General features: G+C 45.1%; 1 protein-coding gene across 1 annotated transcript in view; it reads left to right on the top strand.

Annotated features, from left to right (window-relative positions):
• Positions 1 to 24,884, top strand: part of LOC126150785 (uncharacterized) — a 127,824-nt gene that overhangs the window by 95,048 nt on the left and 7,892 nt on the right. The window contains exon 3 of the mRNA XM_049915898.1: positions 998 to 1,166. Coding sequence (XP_049771855.1) covers positions 998 to 1,166 — 169 coding nt within the window. The remainder of the gene's footprint in view (positions 1 to 997; positions 1,167 to 24,884) is intronic.

The following is a 24,884-nucleotide window of genomic DNA, read 5'->3' as shown; positions in this document are numbered from 1 at the left end:
TAATATAACCTTCTGTTATACATCATTACAAAGAGTATTTAAAAAGGTTTTTTTTTCACTCAAAAACACGTTCAGAGATGTTCAGTATGTCCCCCTCCAGACACTCGAGCAATATGAACCCGATACTCCAACTCGTTCCACACTCTCTGTAGCATATCAGGCGTAACAGTTTGGATAGCTGCTGTTATTTCTCATTTCAAATCATCAATGGTGGCTGGGAGAGGTGGCCGAAACACCATATCCTTAACATACCCCCATAAGAAAAAATCGCAGGGGGTAAGATCAGGGTTTCTTGGAGGCCAGTGATGAAGTGCTCTGTCACGGGCTGCCTGGCGGCCGATCTATCGCCTCGGGTAGTTCACGTTCAGGTAGTTACGGACAGATAAGTGCCAATGTGGTGGCGCTCCAGTTGATTGTGGAATTTGCAGCTCTCTGCTAGCTCTGCGAGTCGATTTTCCTGCGCTGCGAACAAATGCTTGCTGGATGCGTGCTACATTTTCATCACTCGTTCTCGGCCGCCCAGAACTTTTCCCTTTGCACAAACACCCATTCTCTGTAAACTGTTTATACCAACGTTTAATACACCACCTATCAGGAGGTTTAACACCATACTTCGTTCGAAATGCACGCTGAACAACTGTCGTGGATTCACTTCTGCCGTACTCAATAACACAAAAAGCTTTCTGTTGAGCGGTCGCCATCTTAGCATCAACTGACGCTGACGCCTAGTCAACAGCGCCTCAAGCGAACAAATGTAAAACTAAATGAAACTTTATAGCTCCCTTAATTCGCCGACAGATAGTGCTTAGCTCTGCCTTTTGTCGTTGCAGAGTTTTAAATTCCTAAAGTTCTGGTATTCTTTTTGAATCACCCTGTATTAACGCCCAACTTTCAAAGTCCACAACATATCCCTCGTTAATCCCGTTTTGTTAAGAACGGTGCGAGTCTCCCTGTTCGGTTACTCACACATCCTGAGTGCTGTTTCTGTTACTTGCAGGTTCCGCGCGGACGGCTTGGAGCGCGATCCGGACGCGGTGTTCAGCGAGTTTGTGGTGCCGGTGAGGCAGAGCGGCAGGCAGGCGCTCAAGTGGGACATTCTGGCCGAGCAGCTGCTGCCGGGCAACTCGCTGCTCTTCCCCGAGGAGAGCCTCACGCACCACGAGAAGGTACCGCCTGTCACCACCTCACCTGGCTTAGGCCGGTATTACACTATCAAATTTCTTTGTCAAAGATTTGATCAAAGATGTGATCCAATATTCCGTCCAATATATTTGACAAAGATCTTTGACGTAGCGCTAGAGGGGGTATTGCACTGTCATCAAATTTTTCGTCAAAGTTCAAGATGGCTGACAACAACTTGTTACTAACCGCAGCAGTTCTACGTACAAAAATTGCATTGTGTGCACATGCGGAAAAGAAGTGGGGGAAAAAATGGAACCATACATACGAGGTTGACAGTCTTAAAAGTCCTGGGATTACAACTTGATAATAAATTCAGTTGGGAGGAGCACACCACAGAACTGCAGAAAGGCCTTAACAAATCTGAATTTGCAATTCGAGTGTTAGCAGACATAGGAAACATAAAAATGAAAAAGCTTGCATACTTTCATTCCATAATGTCATATGGGATAATATTTTGGGGTAAATCTTGAAGTCAAACAAGTTTTCAAGGTCCAAAAGCGTGTAATACGTATTATTTGTGGAGTAAATTCACGGACCTCCGGCAGAAACCTCTTCAAAGAACTGGGTATACTAACTACTGCCTCTCAGTATATTTACTTCTTAATGAAATTTGTCGTAAATAATATATCTCTTTTTCCAACAAACAACTCAGTTCATGTATACAATACCAGGAACAAAAATGATCTGCACAATGACTTAAAAGCGTCTGTGATCTATTCTGTTACTCGTTTTTATTCTCTATGGGTGTTTTTAGTATTTGGAAGAAGGGACCGATGACCATCGCAGTCTGGTCCCTTTAATCCCACAAACCAACCAACTTACTTTAGTTCAAAAAGGGGTCCACTACTCAGGAACACTCATCTTCAATAATTTGCCAGGAAACATAAAAAATTTAGTTAGAAATAAAGATCAGTTTAAAAGGAGCCTGAAAGACTTACTACTGGCCAACTCCTACTCCATTGGCGAAATTTTTAATAGAAACAAATGATGTATTGTATTTATTCATACTATTAGCATTGTTATTTCAGCTTAAAAAAATCGACATGTTCCACATCCACGAGGCTCTCCTCAGCACGGATCTATGGAACGAAAAACTTATCTAATCTGGGTGAAGCCGTGGGTTTTACGACGACGCGATAAAAGCATTCAACAAAACTTGTTACGTGAGCTTACAGTGGAAGACGTCAAGTCGTACATCAATTACTTAAGAATGAATGAGCATACATTTCTGTATGTGCTCAATGAAGTGTATCCTCATATCACAAAGCACAATATTCACTTAAGAACTGCTACATCTTCTGAAGACAGGCTCACTGTAACACTCCCATTCCTTGCTACAGGAGAGGGTTATGTTAGGTTAGGTTAGGTTAGGTCAGGTCAGGTCTCCAATCTTCTTAATCTATTTTTGTATTCAGGGTGCCTCACGTTGTAAAGCGCCTCATCAGCTTCAGACATCTCTATTAATTTTGTAGTTGTCGGCACACACCAATTGTATTTACCGGCAATGGTTATAAAAACACTACAGACGACAGTACGCTGCAGCGATGCTAGCGCTCCATGTGGTAACAAGTCACATTGCAGTGAACAGAAGACAAGGGGTTTCTTTGATCAAATATATAGCGAGGCCCTAGATTTGATCAAATATTGGACGACATTTGACAGAGTCCCTATTACACTATCAAATATCTTTGACAAAGATATTGGACAAAGATATTGGACAAAGAAATTTGATAGTGTAATACCGGCCTTAGGGCCAAAGCCAATTAAAAGAGACGGCGTGGCGCCGATCAAGCTGATGGCACGTTTACATTTAGATGCAGGGGCTACTTCATCACGACGAGCAGTGCAGACATACAGCCTAATAAAATTGCTGTCACAGCCAGTGGGCTCTCACATCTTTATTTGTTAGTAGCTTTTTGCCCATGACTTTACTCACGTACCCATATCTCACGTACACTCATGTTCAGAAAAAAACAGAACACCTTGAACGACTCGAGATAGGGCATGTACATTAAGTACGCTCTGCAGAAATGATTAGCGTTTGAACCATGTCAGCCAGCAGGTTCAAGGTCAACATTGATATCGTGGCGCAACACGACCTACCGGTGTTCGCCCCCAGTAGCTGAGTGGTCAGTGTGACAGACTGCCAAGCCTAAGGGCCCGGGTTCGATTCCTGGCTGGACCGGAGATTTTCTCCACTCAGGGACTGGATGTTGTGGTGTCCTCATCATCATCATTGTTGTGGACTGGCAAGACAGCCAATCCACTATGAAGGAAGCCGAAAGGCACGCGTTTAACCTCACGCAGGCTGGCGTGAGGTCTGGAACAGGACACGGATATGAGACTAGCAGAAATAATACGTAGCTGCTGGAATACTTAACTTTAATCCATAATTGGTGAACATCGCTCTTGACGGTACATGTTTTACAGCATCAATAGTAACTGGTAATGGCGCCTTGCTAGGTCGTAGCAAATGACGTAGCTGAAGGCTATGCTAACTATCGTCTCGGCAAATGAGAGCGTAATTTGTCAGTGAACCATCGCTAGCAAAGTCGGCTGTACAACTGAGGCGAGTGCTAGGAAGTCTCTCTAGACCTGCTCGGTCTGTAATCACTGATAGTGGCGACACGCGGGTCCGACGTATACTAACAGACCGCGGCCGATTTAAAGGCTACCACCTAGCAAGTGTGGTGTCTGGCGTTGACACCACAATCATCATTTCATCCCCATCGACGCGCAAATCGCCGAAGTGGCGCCCAATCGAAAGACATGCACCCCGCGAACAGTCTACCCGACGGGAGGCCCTAGTCACACGACATTTATTTACTACCTATCGGTAAAATGAGCGTGCGACTCTCTTTGTCGCTATAAACCGAAGGTAATGGACCAGTGTGACTCGGGCAGACGTCCAGGATGCCTCGCAGACGTATGCGCCAACCACACCTTCAAATCAGTGAGCTTGAAAGAGAGCGCATGAGAAAATGTTATGCATTCGTCTGGGAAATTGCTACTCACGAAGTGTTACGGCGAAGCAACAGGTATGTGCAGAGACCCCCCCCCCCGCCGAGAAGATCGACATGTCATCCAAATGGCATTGCACGACAGATCTGCTTGATCCTCGGCTTTGGCGCAACAGTGAAACATGGTACACTATTAGGGGTCACAGTCCTTCCCCCCTTGTTACGACATCGGTTAAGTGCGCGTCGTCCACTTCTCCGTCTACCTTTGACGAATGTGCACAAACACGCTAGACTGCAATGATGTATGGAACAATGTCACTGGGGACAGGAATGGCATCAGTCAGTTCTGTTTGTTTTGGCTGCATTTTGTTTCGCTACAGAAAGAGGTGTTGGGAGGGGGGGAGGTGGGGAGGGGGGCAGAGCGGCTTTACAGTGACTGCATATACACAAGACCTACAGCGCCAGCTCAAAGCCTTAGTGTGTGGCTCGGTACAACCACAAATCACTGGTTGCTGTGTGTCCAGTGTGACCTACGTGAATGAGATCATGCGACCTGTAGTCCTGCCCTTTCTGCACAACATCCCAGACGCCATTTTTCGGTAAGACAATGCACGACCACATATTGCTGCTCTAACACGTGCTTCTTGGTGTCACAGGATGTCAGGATCTGGCCCGCCAGATCACTGGACTTGTCACCACTCGAAGATATGTGGCAGATAGTGAAACGACACGTGCAGCGCCGTGACCCAATGCCAGCCACCACAAATGAACTTTGGAACCAAGTGAATGCAGCATGGATGGCTATACCAGACGACGCCATACGCGCCTTATAAACGTTGGTGCCATCACGCATGAAACAAGCTATCAGGGTCCATGGCGGACCCCATGCCTACTAGGCAACAGGAAACATTCTGAACCGTGGTGACTGAAGTGCTACTCATTTCTGCAGAACATACTAATGTACATGTCCCGTGAGTATGAACGTCCTATCTCTAGTCGTTCAAGGTGCTCTGTTTTTTCTGAACATGAGTGTGCATTTCACGTTCTCTCTCTCTCTCTCTCTCTCTCTCTCTCTCTCACACACACACACACACACACACACACACACACACACACACACACACACACCCGCACGCACCTGCATACATGCATGCACATTCATTTAACATATTACAAAAATATTTGTACACATATTTCATCTGTGTGCCTAGTGAATTTTGACTTTCAGTTTCACCTGATTTCTGCGAAAACTTTTGTGTTAGTCACTGATTTTCACCTCGAGAACAAAAAATCAGACATGTGCGAGTAGGACTAGCGCTCTGAGGGTTCAGTACAAACCTAATTATGTATACAGGTGATAATAACAATAATTGGCTCTGAGCACTATGGGACTCAACTGCTGTGGTCATAAGTCCCCTAGAACTTAGAACTCCTTAAACCTAACTAACCTAAGGACAGCACACAACACCCAGCCATCACGAGGCAGAGAAAATCCCTGACCCCGCCGGGAATCGAACCCGGGAACCCGGGCGTGGGAAGCGAGAACGCTACCGCACGACCACGAGATGCGGGCTAATAACAATAATTTCTTGTGGTTCAGTGGCCTGGTGCAAGTCTTTCTATTGGACGCCACTTCGATGACTTACGTGACCCCAACCTATCTCAGGTACTCAACTGGGGAAAGACACCTACAATTTAATATGGAATGACTCCTCACATCATTGAGAGGCGAAAGCTAGGTTAAAACGAAGACTGAAAAATACCTAGTTCAACCGAGATTCGATCTCCGCAACCTCTCGGTTTTCACTTTTCACGTACGCGCTTTACCTCTAGACCATCATGCTCGGCATCTACATAGATAGTTCATCTACAGGTTTTCATGACTGCGTTTGTGAAAAATATGTTACATATAGGGCCGTATCTTTTGACTGCAGTGATATACCGCCAAGAGACCTAGACCTAGGTATTTGACCTAAATTTCAACTTGATAATCTCTACCCGTTTTTGAGAAAAAAAGGGCCCGCATCTCGTGGTCGTGCGGTAGCGTTCTCGCTTCCCACGCACGGGTTCCCGGGTTCGATTCCCGGCGGGGTCAGGGATTTTCTCTGCCTCGTGATGGCTGGGTGTTGTGTGCTGTCCTTAGGTTAGTTAGGTTTAAGTAGTTGTAAGTTCTAGGGGACTGATGACCATAGATGTTAAGTCCCATAGTGCTCAGAGCCATTTGAGAAAAAGGCGATTTAAAAATCGGACACATACAGAGAGTTGGAGAACAAAGTGATCCTATAAAGCACTTTTCACGTACTGAGCAGGTGCGGTTATTGGTTTCCATACTGAGGAACTCTGCGTCATTTATCGATCTGAATTAACCTAGGCCTCGAGCTACGCTACAGATCAGTCTGTCATCACAACCAAGATTTCACATTTTATAATGGGGGGGAGGGGGGCAATATCGCAGTCTATCCAAACGTTGACGTATTGTATCTTCTTTCCGTTTCATAACGAACTGCTAATAACATCATACGCTAACTCTAACAAGGGAATGGTCAGACTTGTCATGTCGAAACCTGTGTTGCTTTTTTTACCACTGTGAGTTAACATTGCAAGAAGTCTGTATGCAGAATTTTAGCTGCTGACATGACCTGGAAGTCTGTAAACAATTTTATGAAGTAAGACATTATTGACGCATGGTTTCCGCGCTTATAACTGCCTCTTGTACAACCCTGACCTCTCTCGCTACGTTATGCCAACGCCATCTAGGGACAAGGTGGCGTTAGCTACGCGCCGCTCTCTTGCCACAGCAGTGAGAGAGCTGATTCCCCCAGTGAAAGGGATCGTATGATAATTAAACATTCGTTGACAAATATGGCTGATGTGTTATCTACAACATTCTTTCCAAATAGCTACGAAATAGACACAAATAAACATACGGTTTAGAACACGTCCTAATTTTATTTCTTGTAATTACCGCAAAAGCGCGAAATATTGATACGATGTTCAAAACATAGGTTTTTTGTGCACCAAGAACATACAAGCAAAGACGACATGTGACAGCCCTGCGAATCACAGACGTTAGATGTCCGTAGACAAAACTGGGCTGGTGTTAGGAATGAATCAGGCCTAGTATCAGTATATTTCGAGGAGTGCCACGCATATTTAATCAAATTCTGAAACCGTGGGGGGCAAAATTGATAACGTACTACTGATTGCAGCCTGAGAATATTGTCACGGTGATAGACAGGAAATTGCAGTGATCTGCACACAATAATTTTCTCTGTTAGTTTTCTGTAAAATGCCTTCCACTGACGGAAAAATTCTCTGTCTAAAGGTTGGATTACGTTCGTCGTGCCGGGTGGAATCTGAAGTATCTCTACTTCTTTGTCAGGGTGTGCTCGAAATACAGCTTTTAATGAATCAGACCTTTTATGACCTGACCACGATTCTAGAAGGAGAAGAGATTTGTTTCCGCAGAAAGGAAGAAAAGCATGACGCATGAAAAGTGTAACGATTTCATTTCCCATTTTTCCAGACTTCGATGCGTCTACCACAAGATTGTTTGCTTACAACATTGTTCTTTTGACACGTGATCCAAAACGTCCAGTTGGTTTTTGAAGACACACATATAGTTTAGGCAGCAATGAACCATCCAGACTAATTATGGGCATTATAGTGTATGAATGGGTGAGTGCAGTCATGGACTGCGCAATCACCTCAATATGTTTTTCCCCTTTGAATGACAGTGTTCTTTTCGCACGCATTTCTTTTTGAAAACCTGACTGATCTGCATTGTACACGCACGATTCACTAAAAATAGCGATCTTATTTTTTGCATTCGTAAGAAAAGCTTCTATCATTTCGATTTGTGTCACTTCATTTTCCGACCTGTTTCTCGATACAAATTTTGTTATTTTTCTTGCCACAATTCTATGTGATCTTTTGAAGCGACTAATCCAACTTTGAGAAGTTGTAAATTCTTTAGCGCCTATCACGTTGGCAATATCTAACGCCCAATCACGCAAAGTTGTATCGCTGACACTAAATGACTGTTGTCTGGCATCGGTAAACAGCTCAAAAAGTCGCGCATTTATCTCCGTCGCAATTTCCAGTCGACTCTTACGTCTTCCAGCGACTTCCTTTTTCCATCTATACAATTCACGTTCAGAACGCACAAAGCGATACTTATTTTGAACAGCATTGACACGTAGGCGTTTCTTACCACTTTCGTTCAACCAATACGTCACCGCTTTTTCTTTGTCTGGTAAGATAATTGTATTTGCTGGTTTTACTTTCGGAGATAACTGATGATGGTACGTGACACTGTCACTCGGAGAGTCTTCATGAGTGCAACTTTTGTAGGTGTCTTCGCCGTCTGCACAGTCTGCAATATCGAGTGTTTCAATTATTTCTAGCCACATGTCTGCGCCATTTACATGCTCGTCTAGAAGTTTAACAACCATGTTGCACAACACATAGTATTCACGCGTGTTTTCTGTTGATTGCTTCATTTGGCATCTGTGGTATATCTCCATGGCAAGCAGCAAAACATTTACTGGGTCCACCATCACCTGTGAGGGGAGATTGAATGTTCACCGTAAAGTGGCTTGCGGAGTATAGATGAACATGTGAAGAACGTCTTTCACATCTCTAACCAGTTTCAGGACGGTATGTTTCGAAATACGTACCAGAAATTAAAAGGACGTGCATGCCACAGAAACGAATATTCGTTCACCATTTCCACCAAAACCCTGCAGCGATATTCCTCTTTAGTGAACGCCGCGATAAGACGGCCGCGCTTCCCGACCATGCGCACAACGCTCGCGACTCGCCATTTCCAGGGGTGGCCAGCCGTCACTGCAAGCGCCAAGCAGAAAACACAGCCATGTTCGTGATTTTTTTTAGGTGACTTCCAGTTCATGTCAGCAGCTACAATTTTGCATACGGACCATTTGCACAGTTAAATAACAGTGCTAAAAAAATCAATACATGTTTCGGCATGACAAGTCTGACCATTCCCTTGTAAGATAGAATCTATAGGTAGCCTATTTATCTCCCAACGTCACATTTACCGATAGCTTGTCAAAACAAATCGTACTAGAAAACGCACTGTATGTTAGCTTCGCTGCATGTTTAATGGTTTTGATATTTTCATTTCTAAACGTCTGACGGTTAACGTTTTCTGCGCTCAAACTGCGGCGTTTATTAGTTCGCGTGACGGAACAGTGATGTTTCCATGAGTTCACTAATCTAGTGCTGCGATTGGCTGACATGAGCAACCGTCATGGTAATTTACACGTCGTATTTGTCGTATTTATAGTCATGTATGACGAAAATATTATAACTGATGTAGCGCACACGACCACTCAGATGCATCATACACTGTTTCCTTAAAATTGTGCGTATACCCTTACCTGCCCCCCATGAACCATGGACCTTGCCGCTGGTGGGGAGGCTTGCGTGCCTCGGCGATACAGATGGCCGTACCGTAGGTGCATCCACAACGGAGGGGTATCTGTTGAGAGGCCAGACAAACATGTGGTTCCTGAAGAGGGGCAGCAGCCTTTTCAGTAGTTGCAGGGGCAACAGTCTGGATGATTGACTGATCTGGCCTTGTAACATTAACCAAAACGGCCTTGCTGTGCTGGTACTGCGAACGGCTGAAAGCAAGGGGAAACTACAGCCGTAATTTTTCCCGAGGACATGCAGCTCTACTGTATGATTAAATGATGATGGCGTCCTCTTGGGTAAAATATTCCGGAGGTAAAATAGTCCCCCATTCGGATCTCCGGGCGGGGACTACTCAGGAGGACGTCGTTATCAGGAGAAAGAAAACTGGCGTCCTACGGATCGGAGCGTGGAATGTCAGATCCCTTAATCGGGCAGGTAGGTTAGAAAATTTAAAAAGGGAAATGGATAGGTTAAAGTTAGATATAGTGGGAATTAGTGAAGTTCGGTGGCAGGAGGAACAAGACTTTTGGTCAGGTGATTACAGGGTTATAAATACAAAATCAAATAGGGGTAATGCAGGAGTAGGTTTAATAATGAATAAAAAAATAGGAGTGCGGGTTAGCTACTACAAACAGCATAGTGAACGCATTATTGTGGCCAAGATAGACTCAAAGCCCATGCCTACTACAGTAGTACAAGTTTATATGCCAACTACCTCTGCAGATGATGAAGAAATAGATGAAATGTATGACGAGATAAAAGAAATTATTCAGGTAGTGAAAGGAGACGAAAATTTAATAGTCATGGGTGACTGGAATTCGTCAGTAGGAAAAGGGAGAGAAGGAAACATAGTAGGTGAATATGGATTGGGGGGAAGGAATGAAAGAGGAAGCCGCCTTGTAGAATTTTGCACAGAGCATAACTTAATCATAGCCAACACTTGGTTCAAGAATCATAAAAGAAGGTTGTATACCTGGAAGAATCCTGGAGATACTAGCAGGTATCAGATAGATTATATAATGGTAAGGCAGAGATTTAGTAACCAGGTTTTAAATTGTAAGACATTTCCTGGGGCAGATTTGGATTCTGACCACAATCTATTGGTTATGAACTGCAGATTGAAACTGAAAAAACTGCAAAAAGGTGGGAATTTAAGGAGATGGGACCTGGATAAACTGAAAGAACCAGAGGTTGTACAGAGTTTCAGGGAGAGCATAAGGGAACAATTGACAGGAATGGGGGAAAGAAATACAGTAGAAGAAGAATGGGTAGCTCTGAGGGATGAAGTAGTGAAGGCAGCAGAGGATCAAGTAGGTAAAAAGACGAGGGCTAATAGAAATCCTTGGGTAACAGAAGAAATAATGAATTTAATTGATGAAAGGAGAAAATACAAAAATGCAGTAAATGAAGCAGGCAAAAAGGAATACAGACGTCTCAAAAATGATATCGACAGGAAGTGCAAAATGGCTAAGCAGGGATGGCTAGAGGACAAATGTAAGGATGTAGAGGCTTGTCTCACTAGGGGTAAGATAGATACTGCCTACAGGAAAATTAAAGAGACCTTTGGAGAGAAGAGAACCACTTGTATGAATATCAAGAGCTCAGATGGCAACCCAGTTCTAAGCAAAGAAGGGAAGGCAGAAAGGTGGAAGGAGTATATAGAGGATTTATACAAGGGCGATGTACTTGAGGACAATATTATGGAAATGGAAGAGGATGTAGATGAAGACGAAATGGGAGATAAGATACTGCGTGAAGAGTTTGACAGAGCACTGAAAGACCCGAGTCGAAACAAGGCCCCGGGAGTAGACAACATTCCATTTGAACTACTGATGGCCTCGGGAGAGCCAGTCCTGACAAAACTCTACCATCTGGTGAGCACGATGTATGAGACAGGAGAAATACCCTCAGACTTCAAGAAGAATATAATAATTCCAATCCCAAAGAAAGCAGGTGTTGACAGATGTGAAAATTACCGAACTATCAGTTTAATAAGTCACAGCTGCAAAATACTAACGCGAATTCTTTACAGACGAATGGAAAAACTGGTAGAAGCCGACCTCGGGGAAGATCAGTTTGGATTCCGTAGAAATGTTGGAACACGTGAGGCAATACTGACCTTACGACTTATCTTAGAAGAAAGATTAAGAAAAGGCAAACCTACGTTTCTAGCATTTGTAGACTTAGAGAAAGCTTTTGACAATGTTAACTGGAATACTCTCTTTCAAATTCTGAAGGTGGCAGGGGTAAAATACAGGGAGCGAAAGGCTATTTACAGTTTGTACAGAAACCAGATGGCAGTTATAAGAGTCGAGGGGCATGAAAGGGAAGCAGTGGTTGGGAAAGGAGTAAGACAGGGTTGTAGCCTCTCCCCGATGTTATTCAATCTGTATATTGAGCAAGCAGTAAAGGAAACAAAAGAAAATTACGGTGTAGGTATTAAAATTCATGGAGAAGAAGTAAAAACTTTGAGGTTCGCCGATGACATTGTAATTCTGTCAGAGACAGCAAAGGACTTGGAAGAGCAGTTGAACGGAATGGACAGTGTCTTGAAAGGAGGATATAAGATGAACATCAACAAAAGCAAAACGAGGATAATGGAATGTAGTCAAATTAAGTCGGGTGATGCTGAGGGAATTAGATTAGGAAATGAGACACTTAAAGTAGTAAAGGAGTTTTGCTATTTAGGGAGTAAAATAACCGATGATGGTCGAAGTAGAGAGGATATAAAATGTAGACTGGCAATGGCAAGGAAAGCGTTTCTCAAGAAGAGGAATTTGTTAACATCGAGTATAGATTTAAGTGTCAGGAAGTCGTTTCTGAAAGTATTTGTATGGAGTGTAGCCATGTATGGAAGTGAAACATGGACAATAACTAGTTTGGACAAGAAGAGAATAGAAGCTTTCGAAATGTGGTGCTACAGAAGAATGCTGAAGATAAGGTGGGTAGATCACGTAACTAATGAGGAGGTATTGAATAGGATTGGGGAGAAGAGAAGTTTATGGCACAACTTGACTAGAAGAAGGGATCGGTTGGTAGGACATGTTCTGAGGCATCAAGGGATCACAAATTTAGCATTGGAGGGCAGTGTGGAGGGTAAAAATCGTAGAGGGAGACCAAGAGATGAATACACTAAGCAGATTCAGAAGGATGTAGGTTGCAGTAGATACTGGGAGATGAAGAAGCTTGCACAGGATAGAGTAGCATGGAGAGCTGCATCAAACCAGTCTCAGGACTGAAGACCACAACAACAACAACCCTTACCTGGACTTATACACAGTTTTTGTTCTTGATTCATGTTTACATACCGAGCGAGGTGGCGCAGTGGTTAGACACTGGACTCGCATTCGGGAGGACGACGGTTCAATCCCGGGTCCGGCCATCCTGATTTAGGTTTTCCGTGATTTCCCTAAATCACTCCAGGCAAATGCCGGGATGGTTCCTCTGAAAGGGACGGCCGACTTCCTTCCCTAATCCGATGATACCGATGACCACGCTGTCTGGTGGTCTCCTTCCCCAAGCAACCAACCAACCAACCATGTTTACATCTTACCCGCATGGTCCAAAATTTTGCTTCTTAACTTGCACACTGAATTTATATCATCTTATTTTCGTACATGTGTTATGCTGCTGTTACTCGCAAAAAACAAAACTCACTAAACTCATGTATAATACATTCTCAAAAATAAACTTACTAATAACGCATGTTACCCGCAATGAGCAAGCAAGGAAACTAAAGTAAAGGGACATATTTCGCGCGCTTTTTCCTCCAATAATTCGTGAAACTCTCGCTAGGTTGATACGTTCCCGTACTGTCGTGCACTCTGGCGAGACATCTACAAACTTATTCCGAAGCTGGATAGTATAACCAGCGGCAGAAACAAAAATCTGTCTAAAACACTATCGAAACAACAGTGATAAATGTCGATTAATAACGCATCATAGCACAATAGAGATACGTGTGTACAGAGACACGGATTCGATAGCGAAGTTTCAGCAACTCTGTTTATTCCCTTTTGATGTAAGCAGTGGAACGTGAATATTGCGTGCAGATTGGCAGAACATGCTTAGGCTGAAATTCCAGTCTTCGGGACGCCGGTAATAGCTATATTCCGAGGAAGCCACGGCTGCAAACCTGGGCTACCAAGAGCTAAACGGCATTTCAAGGCGCATCCTGAAGACGAGCTACTCTACATCTACGTGGTTACTCTGCAATTCACACTTATGTGCCTGGCAGAGGGTTCTTAGTTAGGTTTAAGTAGTTCTAAGTTCTAGGGGACTGATGACCACACATGTTAAGTCCCATAGTGCTCAGAGCCATTTGAACCATTTTTTTTAACCACCTACTTATAAGAATAACATCGCTTGATATAACGCATCATGTTGCAAGAACTTTGACCCAGATTATTTAAATCCGTTGAGAAATATTCGAAATGCGTTCTGATAATATAAATTTTGTAATACGCTACTGAGAAATTTATTTCAATATATATATTTTGGGTTCTCTCCGCCTTAGAATCTTTGATTACAATGTATAAAATGTTCAACCTACTGAGGCCATCGGTTCCTAGACTTACACACTATTTAAACTAACTTAAATCAACTTATGCTAAGAACAACACACACACCCATGTCCGGGGGTGGACTCTAACCTCCGGTGGGTCGGGCCGGGCATTTCGTGACATGTCGCCTCAAACCAGGCAGCCACACGGCGTGGCTACGATGTCTAAAATGCACGTTTGACCATCAACTGCTTTTATTTCAAACCCAAATATCGACCGGTTTCAGTCATGGATCATCTTCACGGAAAAGCGTTAAAATGGTTAAGCCACAACATTACATTTATCATGTCATGAATGCCAAAATACGACAAAGATCGCCGGCCGCGGTGGCCAAGCGGTTCTAGGCGCTTCGGTCCGGAACCGCGCGACTGCTACGGTCGCAGGTTCGAATCCTGCCTCGGGCATGGATGTGTGTGATCTCCTTAGGTTAGTTAGGTTTAAGTAGTTCTAAGTTCTAGGGGACTAATGACCTCAGATGTTAAGTTTCATAGTGCTCAGAGCTATTTGAACCATTTGAACGACAAAGATCTTTAGAAGCAATACTAATATCAAGTGTACGCAGAATACAGCTCTATGTACACTTGGAATTAATATGTTTGCTTCTGAAAGTCCTGTTCCGTATGTTGATATTCATGACATGCTCTACACATTGTTTAAGTAATGATAAATGTAATTTGTGGCTTAAACTATTTTAACGCTTACCAGTGAAGTTGGTCCATGACTGAAACCGGTCAATAGTCACCTTCCAAACATGTTTAATTACAAGCCGCACCTGCTACTGAGGTGTGGAACCCTAAAAAGAACTGTCTGTAGCAAGTGATTGATTCTCCGCTGTTTTACACCATGCGACTTTACAAAGGACGCTGCGTGTATCCGTGGTATCAGCGATGTGGCATGAAGCTTGACTCCGATACACACTAGAAAAATTTTTGGTTCTCTGCAGTGTATTCTTACATTGTGGTTGATGCATTGATCAATGTATATGAGACATATCGCGCCTCGTACTCTTGAAGTTAGTTTGAAGTTTGTTTTTTTGTTCGTCGTCTATTCTCTGCTACACTTTTCATCCTATTGCGATGAAACTATGGTGAGCTGTGCGCACGCCTGTGAAGGTTTCGGGATGGGAACCAGCTACCGCCCGTGTGAAAGAAAAACCAACAGGCCGTTGCTGGACGTTTCTAATTGGGCCTTGTTTGTCATCGTCACCCACAACCCTAGTGACAGTAAGGCTATCTTACTACGACAGTATTTTTATACATGAAATGGGTCAAGTATATACCAATTTTTTTTAAAAATCCCCCGGCGTACCAGAATTATTCTATGTAACGCTTTCTAGCTCCAAACACCCTGCCATAAGGATGCTATGGGTGTCTTACTGTCACAGAAAATCTTTCTAAATAGCAAATTATATACCTTTGTACCCCCCCCCCCCTCCCCCCGACCCCGACTGTCCTTGTACGCAATTTGTGAGTGCGAGGGTTACAGTAAGCTGACAGTGTTGCATCGGAAACACGATAATTGACTACCAGGAGAAGTTCCATACAGTAACTGTAACCGCGTTAGTCGCTTGGAGAAAAGTCGACTTCGAACTTGTAGTATAGGATCGAGACGCTATTTGTGTGTTTCATCATCAATGTAAGAGTGCGAGGGTTAGACTAAACTGGCAGTCTTGCATCGGAAACTAGAAACTTGACTCCCAGGAGAGAAGTTCCATACGGCGACCGTAGACGCGTTAGTTGCTTCGAGAGAAGTCGGCTGGAGCCTGTATTACTGAATAGCGACGCCATTTGCGAATTGAATCGTCAGTGTGAGTGTGCGAGGGACACAGTAAACTGGCAGTGGTGCATCGGAAACAAGCAATTTGACTTTCAGGAGAAGTTCCATACGGTGACCGTATCCTGCGTTAGTCGCTTGGTGAGAAGTCTGTATGGCGCCTGTAGTATTGAATCGTGACACACTTTGTGTATTGAATCGTCAATGTGAGAGTGCGAGTGTGCAGCGGTGCATCGGAAATAAGAAACTTGACCCCCAGGAGGAGTTAAATACCGTGACCATTGCCGCGTTAGTCGCTTGGAGAAAAGTCGACATGGAGCCTGTAGAATTGAGGCTCGACGAAATTTGTGTAGTGCATGGTCAATGTGAGGCTTCGAGGGTTACCGCTATCTGGTAGGGGTGCATCGGAAAGAAGCCGCATGACACCCAGGAGAAGTTCCATATGGTGACGGTAGCCACATTAGTCGCTCGGAGAAGAGTCGCATGGAGCCTGTAGTATTGTATCGCGACGCAATTTGTGTGTTGTATCGTCAATATGATGGTGCGAGTGTTACAGGAAACTGTAAGTGGTGCCTCGAAAACCACCTACAGGCCTATTACAAATGATTGAAGCGATTTCATAAATTCACTGTAGCTCCATTCATTGACATATGGTCACGGCACGCTACAGATACGTAGAAAAACTCATAAAGTTTTGTTCGGCTGAAGCCGCACTTCAGGTTTCTGCCGCCAGAGCGCTCGAGAGCTCAGTGAGACAAAATGGCGACAGGAGCCGAGAAGGCGTATGTCGTGCTTGAAATGCACTCACATCAGTCAGTCATAACAGTGCAACGACACTTCAGGACGAAGTTCAACAAAGATCCACCAACTGCTAACTCCATTCGGCGATGGTATGCGCAGTTTAAAGCTTCTGGATGCCTCTGTAAGGGGAAATCAACGGGCCGGCCTGCAGTGAGCGAAGAAACGATTGAACGCGTGCGGGCAAGTTTCACGCGTAGCCCGCGGAAGTCGACGAATAAAGCAAGCAGGGAGCTAAACGTACCACAGCCGACGGTTTGGAAAATCTTACGGAAAAGGCTAAAGCAGAAGCCTTACCGTTTACAATTGCTACAAGCCCTGACACCCGATGACAAAGTCAAACGCTTTGAATTTTCGGCGCGGTTGCAACAGCTCATGGAAGAGGATGCGTTCAGTGCGAAATTTGTTTTCAGTGATGAAGCAACATTTTTCCTTAGTGGTGAAGTGAACAGACACAATGTGCGAATCCGGGCGGTAGAGAATCCTCACGCATTCGTGCAGCAAATTCGCAATTCACCAAAAGTTAACGTGTTTTGTGCAATCTCACGGTTTAACGTTTACGGCCCCTTTTTCTTCTGCGAAAAAAACGTTACAGGACACGTGTATCTGGACATGCTGGAAAATTGGCTCATGCCACAACTAGAGACCGACTTCATCTTTCAATAGGATGGTGCTCCACCGCACTTCCATCATGATGTTCGGCATTTCTTAAACAGGAGATTGGAAAACCGATGGATCAGTCGTGGTGGAGATCATGATCAGCAATTCATGTCATGGCCTCCACGCTCTCCCGACTTAACCCCATGCGATTTCTTTCTGTGGGGTTATGTGAAAGATTCAGTGTTTAAACCTCCTCTCCCAAGAAACGTGCCAGAACTGCGAGCTCGCATGAACGATGCTTTCGAACTCATTGATGGGGACATGCTGCGCCGAGTGTGGGAGGAACTTGATTGTCGGCTTGATGTCTGCCGAATCACTAAAGGGGCACATATCGAAGATTTGTGAATGCCTAAAAAAACTTTTTGAGTTTTTGTATGTATGTGCAAAGCATTGTGAAAATATCTCAAATAATAAAGTTATTGTAGAGTTGTGAAATCGCTTCAATCATTTGTAATAACCCTGTACTTGACTCCCAGGAGGAGATCCATACGGTGACCGCAGCCACATTAGCCACTTGGAGAAAACTCGGCATGGAGAATGCAGTATTGAATCCCGACGAAAATTGTGCAGTGCGTTGTCAATGTGAGGCTGCGAGGGTTACAGTTATCTGGTACTGATACATCAGAAACAAGCTACTTCACTCCCAGGAGAAGTTGCATACCATGACCGTAGCAGAGTTAGTCGCTTGGCGGAGCCTGTATTATTGAATTGCAACTCTATTTGTGTGTTGCATCGTCAGTGTGTGCATGCGAGGGTTACAGTAAACCTGCAGTGGTGCATCGGAAACAAGCCACTTCACTCCCGGGAGAAGTTCTATATGGTGATTGTAGCCATGTTAGTCACTTGGAGAGAAGTCGACTGGAGCCTGTAGTATTGGTTCGCGACACAATTTGTGTGTTGCATCGTCAATGTTAGGGTGTGAGGGTTACAGTAAACTGGCAGTGATGTATCGGAAACAAGTAAAGTGACTCCCTGAAGGCGTTCATACACTGACCATAGCGGCGTTAGTGACTTGGAGAGGTCGGCTGGAGCCTGTAGTACTCAATCGCTACGCAAATTGTGTGTTGCATCGTCAATGTTATGGTGGGAGGGTTACAGTAATCTGGCAGTTGTATATCGGAAACAATCTACTGGACACCCAGGAGACACGGTGACTGTAGCCGCGTTATTCGCTTGGAGAAAAGTCGAATGGAGCCCGGAGTTTTGATCCGCGACGCAATTGGTGTGTTGCAACGTCAATCTGAGGGTGCGAGTCCTATAGTAACCAGAAACAATCAACTTGACCACCATTAGAAGTTAGATACGGCGACAGTAATCGCTTTATTGCCTTGCAGAAAGTTCGGCAATAACCCCGTAGTTCTGAATCGCAACGTAATTTGTATGTTGCATCGTAAATGTGATGGTTAAAAGGTTACACTAAACTGGCAGTGGTGCATCGGCAACATGCAACCTGACTCCCAGCAGAAGTTCCATATGATGACCGCAGCCCTTGTAGAGAATTCGCCTGGAGACTCTAGTATTGGTTCACGATTCAATTTGTGTGGTGTATCGTCAACGTGAGGGTGCTAGGGTTACAGTACACTGGCAATAATCCATCGGAAACCAGCTACCTGACACCCTGGAGAAATTCCATACGATGACCGTAGCCGCGTTAGTTGCTCGGACAAATGTCAGCATGGGTCCTGTAGTATTGGATCGCGATACAATTTATGTGTTGCATCGTCAATGTTAGGGTGTGAGGGTTACAACAAATTGTCAGTGGTGCATCGGAAACAAGCAACATGACTCCCTGGATGAGTTACATACAGTGAACGTAGCCGCTTTAGTCACTTCGGGAGAAGTCGGTTGGAGCCTGTAGTATTGCATTGCGACAATATTTGTGTGTTTCATAGTCAATGTTAGGGTGTGAGGGTTACAGTAAACTGGCAGTGGTGCATCGGAAACAAGCTACTTGACTCCCAGGAGAAGTTCTATATTGTAGCCATGTTGTCACTTGGAGAGACGTCGGCTGGGGCCTGTAGTATTGTATGGAGACGCAATTTTTGTGTGTTACATCGACAATGTGATGGTACGAGTGTTACAGTAAACTTGCAGTAGTGCATCGTGTGATGATGAGGATGATGTTTGGTTTGTGGGGCGCTCAACTGCGTGGTTATCAGCGCCCGTACAATTACCCAATCTTTGCTCAGTCCAATTTCGCCACTTTCCTGGATGATGATGAAATGATGAGGACAACACAAACACCCAGTCATCTCGAGGCAGGTGAAAATCCCTGACCCCGCCGGGAATCGAAGTAGTGCATCGTGAACAAGCTGCTTGACAGCCAGGAGAAATTGCATACTGTGGTCGTTGCGGCGTTAGTGGCTTGGAGAACTGTCGGTATGGATCCTGTCGTATTGAATCGCGACACAGTTCATGTGTGGCATCGTCAATATGAGGCTGTAAGGGTTACAATAACCTTGCAGTTGTGCATCGGAAACAAGCTACTTGACTCCCAGGATAAGTTCCACACGGTAGCTGTAGCCGCATTAGATGCTTGGAGAGACGTCGGCTGGAATCTGCAGTATTGAATCGCGACGCAATTTTGTGTGTTGCATCGTCAATATGTGGGTGCAAGTGTTAGAGTAAACTGGCAGTGGTGCATCGGAAACAAGCAACATGACTCCCATGTTAAGTTTCAAACGGTGACTGAAGCCGTTTCAGTTGCTTGGAGGTAAGTCGTCTGGAGGCTGTAGAATTGAATCGCGACCCATTTGTGTGTTGCATCGTCAATGTGAGAGTTCGTGGGTTACAGTAAACTGGCAGTTGTGCATCTTAAACAAGCAGCCTGACTCCCAGGGGGAGTTCCAAACGGTGACCGTAGCCGCGTTAGTCGCTGGGAGAAGAATCGAATGGTGCCCGGAGTATTGAATCGCGATGCAGTTGGTGTGTCGCATCGACAATGTGAGATACGAGTGTTACACTAATTGGTCAGTGGTGCATCGGAAAGAAGCAACTTGACTACCAGGAGAACGTCCTTACATTGTCTGTAGTCGTGTTAGTCGCTTGGAGTGAAGTCGGCTGGAGCCTGTAGTATGGTATCACGATGCAAGTTGTGTGTTGCATCGTCAGTGTGGAGGGTGTGAGAGTTACAGATAACTGGCAGTGATGCATCAGAAACAGCCAACTTGATTCCAAGTATAAGTTCCATACGGTGACCGTACCCGCGTTAGTCACTTGGAGAGCTATGGGCTGGGGCCTGTAGTATTGAATTGTGACGCAATTTGTGTGTTGCGTCGTCAATGTGACGGTAGAAGCGTTACAGTAAACTGGCAGTGGTACATCGGAAACAGACAACGTGAGTTCCAGGAGAAGTTCCATACGATAACCGTAGCCCGTTAGACGCTTGGAGATAACTCGAAAGGTGCCCGGAGTGTTGAATCGCGACGCAGTTGGTGTGTCACATCGACAATGTGAGGATACGAGTGTTACACTAATTTGTCAGTGGTGCATCGGAAGAATCAACTTTACTCCCAGGAGGGAGTCCATGCTTTGTCCGTAGCCGAGTTAGTCGCTTGGATAAAAGTCGGCATGGATCCTGTAGTATTGAATCGCGACACAATTTGTGTGTTGAATCGTTAGTGTGTGGGTGTGAGGGTTACAGTAAAAAGTCAGTGGTACATAAGAAACAAGCAACTATACTCCTATGAGAAGTTCCATACGGTGACCGTAGCTGCGTTAGTCGCTTCGAGAGAAGTCCGATGGAGCCTGTAGTATTGAATCGCGACGCAATTTGTGTGTTGCATCGTCATTGTGAGGGTTACAGTAATTACAATAAGCTGACAGTGGTGCATCGGAAACACGATACTTGACTACCATACGGTGACCATAGCCGCGTTAGTCGCTTGGAGAGACGTTGGCTGGAGCCTGTAGTATTTAATCGCGAGTCTATTTATTTGTGGCATCGTCAATGTGAGGCTGTGAGGGTTGCAGGAAACTGGCAGTGGTGAATCAGAAACAAGCAACCTGACTCCCAGAATTCCAGGAGAAGTTTGATACAGTGACCGTAGCCGCGTTAGTCACTTGGAGAGATTTCGGTTGGGGCCTGCAGTAATTAATCGCGACGCCATTTGTGTATTGAATCATCACTGTGAGGGTGTGAGGGTTACAGTAAACTGGCAGTGGTGCATAGGAAACAAGCTACTTGACTCTAGGGGTAAAATGTGATCGTGACAGTTACCAACAAATGCAACGACCCCAGAACATATGATTTGATAATAGTGTCGGTCATTATCATGTCTTCTCATCCCTACTGCCACTCCTGAGCGTGTGTGTGGCATAGCAGCCCTACAAAAATTTTTACAAATAAAGGTTCTTGTATATATAAAATTTATTTGCAGTTACTCCAGATGTTCCTGAGACAAGTTTCTTGTCATCCCCTTTCTGTCCCCAGCCTTGTGGGAGGTGGTTCTTAGCTCCACAGAAACCTTCCCGGGAATGCACTCAACTACTCAGCAAAGTTTCATCGCAATCAGATGAATGGTATACGAGCACTTAGAAGACGAACAAATACTCATACATTTTCATATATAAGACTAGCCTAGCTCCTGCCACTTTGCTCGCGTAGACTGTATGTCGTGCAGAGTTGTTTTTGTTTTTGTTTTTATTCAATCGAATTTTCACCTTGTACACAAACTGCGACACCTTCTAAGCTTTTCACACTAGTTAAGGCCATATAAGCGTGGTGTTTTCCGAATGTACTTCTGTCTAAAAAGCGATACTTGTAGCTTGAGTCCAAAGTTTTTGTTAATCATGCCTTTCGCGTTCTGTGGAGAAATTCCCATAGCAACTTTCATCCTCTAACAGATATTTCTCTATATCTAACCGAGAAGTGAAATACACTCCTGGAAATGGAAAAAAGAACACATTGACACCGGTGTGTCAGACCCACCATACTTGCTCCGGACACTGTGAGAGGGCTGTACAAGCAATGATCACACGCACGGCACAGCGGACACACCAGGAACCGCGGTGTTGGCCGTCGAATGGCGCTAGCTGCGCAGCATTTGTGCACCGCCGCCGTCAGTGTCAGCCAGTTTGCCGTGGCATACGGAGCTCCATCGCAGTCTTTAACACTGGTAGCATGCCGCGACAGCGTGGACGTGAACCGTATGTGCAGTTGACGGACTTTGAGCGAGGGCGTATAGTGGGCATGCGGGAGGCCGGGTGGACGTACCGCCGAATTGCTCAACACGTGGGGCGTGAGGTCTCCACAGTACATCGATGTTGTCGCCAGTGGTCGGCGGAAGGTGCACGTGCCCGTCGACCTGGGACCGGACCGCAGCGACGCACGGATGCACGCCAAGACCGTAGGATCCTACGCAGTGCCGTAGGGGACCGCACCGCCACTTCCCAGCAAATTAGGGACACTGTTGCTCCTGGGGTATCGGCGAGGACCATTCGCAACCGTCTCCATGAAGCTGGGCTACGGTCCCGCACACCGTTAGGCCATCTTCCGCTCACGCCCCAACATCGTGCAGCCCGCCTCCAGTGGTGTCGCGACAGGCGTGAATAGACGGACGAATGGAGACGTGTCGTCTTCAGCGATGAAAGTCGCTTCTACCTTGGTGCCAATGATGGTCGTATGCGTGTTTGGCGCCGTGCAGGTGAGCGCCACAATCAGGACTGCATACGACCGAGGCACACAGGGCCAACACCCGGCATCATGGTGTGGGGAGCGATCTCCTACACTGGCCGTACACCACTGGTGATCGTTGAGGGGACACTGAATAGTGCACGGTACATCCAAACCGTCATCGAACCCATCGTTCTACCATTCCTAGACCGACAAGGGAACTTGCTGTTCCAACAGGACAATGCACGTCCGCATGTATCCCGTGCCACCCAACGTGCTCTAGAAGGTGTAAGTCAACTACCCTGGCCAGCAAGATCTCCGGATCTGTCCCCCATTGAGCATGTTTGGGACTGGATGAAGCGTCGTCTCACGCGGTCTGCACGTCCAGCACGAACGCTGGTCCAACTGAGGCGCCAGGTGGAAATGGCATGGCAAGCCGTTCCACAGGACTACATCCAGCATCTCTACGATCGTCTCCATGGGCGAATAGCAGCCTGCATTGCTGCGAAAGGTGGATATACACTGTACTAGTGCCGACATTGTGCATGCTCTGTTGCCTGTGTCTATGTGCCTGTGGTTCTGTCAGTGTGATCATGTGATGTATCTGACCCCAGGAATGTGTCAATAAAGTTTCCCCTTCCTGGGACAATGAATTCACGGTGTTCTTATTTCAATTTCCAGGAGTGTACAAATATTCGTAAATTTAGCTTTAAATTTATTTTAGCGTAAGTAAGTGTTGTGTCGGCAGATTAGCCAACACAACGTACACTAATTTTTAGAGGAGCCCGAAATGCACGCGTCAACTCACGCAGGCTGGATTTAGGTCTGAAACAGGTTAATGGCGCCTTGCTAGGTCGTAGCCATGGACTTAGCTGAAGGCTATTCTAACTATCTCTCGGCAAATGAGGGAAAGGCTTCGTCAGTGTAGTCGCTAGCAAAGTCGTCCGTACAACTGGGGCGAGTGCTAGTAAGTCTCTCACGACCTGCCGTGTGGTGGCGCTCGGTCTGCGATCACTGACAGTGGCGACACGCGGGTCCGACATGTACTAATGGACCGCGGCCGATTTAAAGCTACCACCTAGCAAGTGTGGTGTCTGGCGGTGACACCACAGTAAGTATTTTCCTAAAAATTTTCATCCCCTATTGCACTCCCCCCCTGAGAGGCTGAATTTCCAGAAACACTGAAACACGTATTTTTTCTATTTCTAATCGAAAGGTCGAATATCAGTTGCCATAGACGTAGCCTTAAAAATCCTTTTGTAGTTCTTTAGCAATTATTTATTTTCAAAAAATTTTCACCCGCTGTTTTACCCCATTAGTTGTTGAAATTCCAAAAATGCTGAAAGACGTATTTTTTTTATTTTCTGACTGGGAAACCAAATACTAGTTTTCGTAGTTCTTGCTTCCAAATTCCTTTAATAGCGACAAACTTTGAAAAAGCACTTAATTTCAATTTTCACCCCCTTTAGGAGTGTAATTTCCGAGAATATCTTTTTAAACGATGCCTACAGCATACAATCTACGCCCTCTCCGAACATCAAGTTTCTATCGTTAGCGGCTTGGGCTAGACAGCGGGATGAGTCAGCGAAACAGTCTGACCCTATTTCACCGACTTAGGCTTGAATTTACAAAAACAGAGAAACACGTAATTTTTCATCTGTATCCGAGAAGTCAAACAGCAGTTCTCAAAGATTTATGTTTAATAACAATACTTTCGCTACGAAGTATTATCATAAAACGAGACACCTCCTATTTCACCTCCTTACAGGTGGAATTTCTGAAAACAGTGACATGCGTGTGTTTTATTTCTAACAGAGAAGCCAAATACAATTTTTTTACAGATTTAGCATAAAAGTTTTCATCCCATGTTTCCGTCCCATAGGTGTTCAATTT

The sequence above is a fragment of the Schistocerca cancellata genome, chromosome 2 (genome assembly GCF_023864275.1).
Source record: "Schistocerca cancellata isolate TAMUIC-IGC-003103 chromosome 2, iqSchCanc2.1, whole genome shotgun sequence".
In the NCBI taxonomy this organism is placed as follows: Eukaryota; Metazoa; Arthropoda; class Insecta; order Orthoptera; family Acrididae; genus Schistocerca; species Schistocerca cancellata.
This window is presented reverse-complemented; position numbering and strand designations above follow the sequence as displayed.